Below are 3,858 nucleotides of genomic sequence, written 5' to 3' on the forward strand. Positions count from 1 at the left end.
AATTACGGATCATCTTGCAATGTAGAATAGAATTTGTGTCACGAGAGTAGGATTTTCATTTCATATTTTCGTTGGTTGTTCGGAATCCTACTTGTCCTTGTTTCTGTTACTTTTTACAAATTTACTCTAGAATCCTACTTCATCTTGTTTTTTTTTAATTTTTAATGTTCTTGTTTTTGTTGATTTTTTAATAATATTTGTAATATTTTTTTCAGATGGTGTCGATTGCTATTGTGGTGAATATAGTTATATGCTAAAGGAATTCTATACTATATCTATACTGATCAGTGTTTAGTGAAGTATGGTATAATAATAATCTTGACACAAATCCTTGTTCAAGAAGAAGTGACAGTACCAATCTCTTCCTTCCAATCCTGTCCTGTTGACTGTTGTTTCTGTTGCAAGCTCATGATCATTGTATAAGATTAATTAATATTATTGTTTGTGTTTTAAAAATACAATTTATTGAACACACATAATAAAACAATGATATCCAAGACTAACTACCTTTTCTTAGCTGGAACTGGAAGCCTGGAACCTCCATTAAGTATTGCAGTTGATCCAAGCAGAGCTAGATAAAAAAATTGCTCCCTTTTCACAGTTCTGAGATCTGCAGATCTGAGCATGCACAACCACACCCACATTTTGGAGCACATTAGTGGTGGGCGATACTCAAAATTTCAGATCGATTCGATAACGATTCGATACACATGCAATATCGACACATATCGATATGTTTTCGATACAATATCAAAGCCACACCCCCTCATTAGAGATAGCATGGATAGTGACTCTGCACCAACAGTAGAAGAACTAGAAGCCATGATACTTAAATCAGTAGAACTTCTAGACAAACAGGCACCTTCTACCAGACTCCCAGTCTCCCACAAGAATTCAAACTTGCAGTGCCGCTGACCTGACAAAGCTATTGCAGGATTTGCAGCCGAGTTTGTTTGCAGCTGAAATAATGGCTCCAATGATTATTATTAATCTAAAAACTTAATAAAATTTATTGAGTTAATTAGTGGTAACTATTAATAAATGGGTGTGGTAATTGGTGATAACTATTAATAAATGGGCGTGGTAATTGGTGATAACTATTAATAAATGGGCGTGGTATATCGAATCGTTTTTGCAATCTCATGATTTTCGATTCGATACCGTATCGATACATAGAAATATCGAATAGTATCGATGCTGTATCGATATATCGCCCACCACTAGAGCACATGCTTCTTTAATTAACAAAATGGCGGAATGAGGTAAGTTGGACTGGCAACGATAGAGAGAGGGCAACTTTTTCTAATTGTTAGAGTTATTTGAAAAGTTGTGGACCTGCGCATGGATAGTTGGAGTAGAGTGGTGTAAAAATTAGTCTTGTAGCATTGTTCAAAGACCATGATACCCTCCATTAACCGATTGACAGGAGATGATGATGATGAAGATGAAAAAATTGTGACTGAACAAAATGGCCGGTTCGCCGATTTTTGACTTTCCTCTCAGACAAGATTTAGAGCCACGCTAGTGGTACTAATGGAGTCCTCTGGTCAAGATAAGGTCCTCTAAGAAGTCTGGTAAGCATAGGAGCTCGTTTTCCCGGTATAGCAAGGCTGCAAAAGTCGTGGCAGCCATATTGTTTTGGGGTGAATCCTACTTAGTAACGCTACCGCGTTACTAATAATTGGCTTGAAGCTTGCTTCCAGTTACATATAATCAGGAAGTTCTCTTGGCCATTTCAACGAAGCGGCCGAAAGAGATTAGGAGAAAGATGATTACAAAGTCTGTCCGCGCCCACTTACATTGATTTGAATGGGATCACGTGATCAGTTTCCAATCCATGTTATGTAGTTATAAAATCTATGCTAGGATTCCCCAGTGGACAACGTCCGTGATTGAATTGGGTATTAAATAGAATAAATTTCACCATGTGGCTTGCTTTTCATGCGGAATTAATGAATTTTTGGTTTTAAAGCAGTATTATAGTCAAATGCTTTGCATGAATTTAAATGCTAACCCCTCAATTCCATGCACACAATATCAACCTATCATCATCCAAAAGGAGAAACCTCTGCTTGTTTTGTAAAAGCTGTAACAGGTACGACAGTGGACTGTTCGCAGAAACAGTATTTTAGATATTACTCCTCTGACATAGCAAATCAGTAAATGAAACTATGACAGTTCCATACACAATGATTGTGGCAACATTTCCAATGATCTTGTTAGTCTATTTTTACCCGTGTAATGGAGTAACAGGTACAAAAAGTTTTGAAAATTTGCAAGTAACAGAAATTTGAACAATATCACAGTATATTTGCAAAATAACAATGGTATCATTATTTTTTTATTATAGTCATGTTACACAAACATGATTCACAGTCTTCCTCTGAATGTTGTCGATGAGTAGCAATTTTTTGACCACACCCACCAGAATCCAATCACAGACCCTGTGTCAGCTGGTTTGTACTGGTTGAATGGATCGCGTGAGCTAGTTTCCAATCCTGGTTACGTAGTCTCTAATATCTATGGTTTTACTATACAGTTTCATGACATATCTCTTTAGATGGTGTACATGCCTGCTTGTGGTGACTTACTATGTAAAGACTGCTTCAAGGCACACTTTTCAATTGCAATCAGAGAGAAAAGTGTTAAACATTTCAATTGTCCCATTTGTGGACTGCCAGATTTAGGCAACAATGACCAGATGCTAGAGATGAATCTTCAGCTCTTGGTGGCTATGGTAAAACAAATGGCATTGTGTCTTAGAATTCTTAAATGTTATGTGTATATTTTAGGTAAAGGTACATCTTGATTCTACCGATTATGACTTGTGTCAGAAAAAATTGGCTGACTTTAATCTTTCAAAAGAACCTGGATTTGTTAGGTGTACTCATGAAGTAAGTCACTAGCATTATGTACATGTACATGTATGTGTACAAGCTTTACATTTGTCTATGTTGTTATGAATTTCCTTACACCATATTAAGTCCTCCTCCCTTCCTAACAGTGTGAGAGGGTGTGTGTGTGTGTACACATTCAATGACTATCTAACCAATCTACAGTGTTACTTTCTGTCTAGCAAATCTTCACCTAATCCTTCTCTCTTTCCTCTCCTCCTAGGGCTGTGGGGCTGGTTTTATTAATGATTTTAGGGATCGTAAGAAAGTGGAGTGTCCTGAATGTAAACGTCTAATGTGCTTCTTGTGCAAGAAGAAGGTACTACTGATTATAATACAATAAATACATTTGTAGTATGGTGCGTGGGCAGATCAAAGGCACCGCCAGTGCTACAACTTCCAATAACCGCATGGTAGGAAAATGTAGCACTGTGTGGAATATATAGTACTGTGCAGTACAGTGGAACCTCTGATAACGGAACTTCTCTTTAACGAAAACCTCCTTATAATGAAAAAAATTAAATGTACCAATTCATTTTCCCAGTTTTTCAATGAAAACGGACCTCCCTTTAACGAAAACTCCTCTGTTACGAAATGATGAAAGCTTTTTTCTGACCAAGATGCCGTTTTACTTCCATTTAATGAAAAGTGGGCGTGGCCACACATGCGCACTAGTTCTGTGACGTTATATGATTTAAAAGAGACCCACCAATTGTAAAAATGGCATCTTTTCTTCTCCTTACCGTATTGCTGTCACTCTTTTTTGCCATCTTACTATCCAGGAGCACAGATAATTGCCTTTTATAGCTTTTCCCTTGTTTTGAAACATATTCTGCAAACTTATTTTCTTATTCTCCTTTTCTCTTCTGCAATTTGTTACCCAGCTTAGCCTTACTCTGCTGTCTAGGCTGCCGGCCATCATTTTTTATAAGAAGGTAAAGTCTCACATTGAGGATGCCTCATT

The 3,858-nt window shown here is 37.1% G+C and overlaps 1 protein-coding gene across 1 annotated transcript; it reads left to right on the plus strand.

The window, feature by feature from the left end:
- Positions 1 to 2,331: 2,331 nt before the first annotated feature.
- On the plus strand, positions 2,332 to 3,237 carry LOC109580574 (E3 ubiquitin-protein ligase RNF31-like). The gene is made up of 3 exons (XM_019993892.1): positions 2,332 to 2,737; positions 2,793 to 2,894; positions 3,118 to 3,237. The coding sequence occupies exons 1-3, from the start codon at positions 2,561 to 2,563 to the stop codon at positions 3,235 to 3,237; spliced, it is 399 nt and encodes a 132-aa protein (XP_019849451.1). The 5' UTR covers positions 2,332 to 2,560.
- Positions 3,238 to 3,858: the final 621 nt, after the last annotated feature.

The sequence above is a fragment of the Amphimedon queenslandica genome, unplaced genomic scaffold (assembly GCF_000090795.2).
Source record: "Amphimedon queenslandica unplaced genomic scaffold, v1.1 AMPQUscaffold_13485, whole genome shotgun sequence".
Lineage (NCBI taxonomy): Eukaryota > Metazoa > Porifera > Demospongiae > Haplosclerida > Niphatidae > Amphimedon > Amphimedon queenslandica.

Coding starts and splice junctions, on each gene's coding strand:
- LOC109580574 (XM_019993892.1), top strand. CDS start 2,561: ATGGTGTACATGCCTGCTTGTGGTGACTTACTATGTAAAGACTGCTTC. Junction 2,738..2,792: donor TTCAGCTCTTGGTGGCTATG/GTAAAACAAATG, acceptor TGTATATTTTAG/GTAAAGGTACATCTTGATTC. Junction 2,895..3,117: donor TTGTTAGGTGTACTCATGAA/GTAAGTCACTAG, acceptor CTCTCCTCCTAG/GGCTGTGGGGCTGGTTTTAT.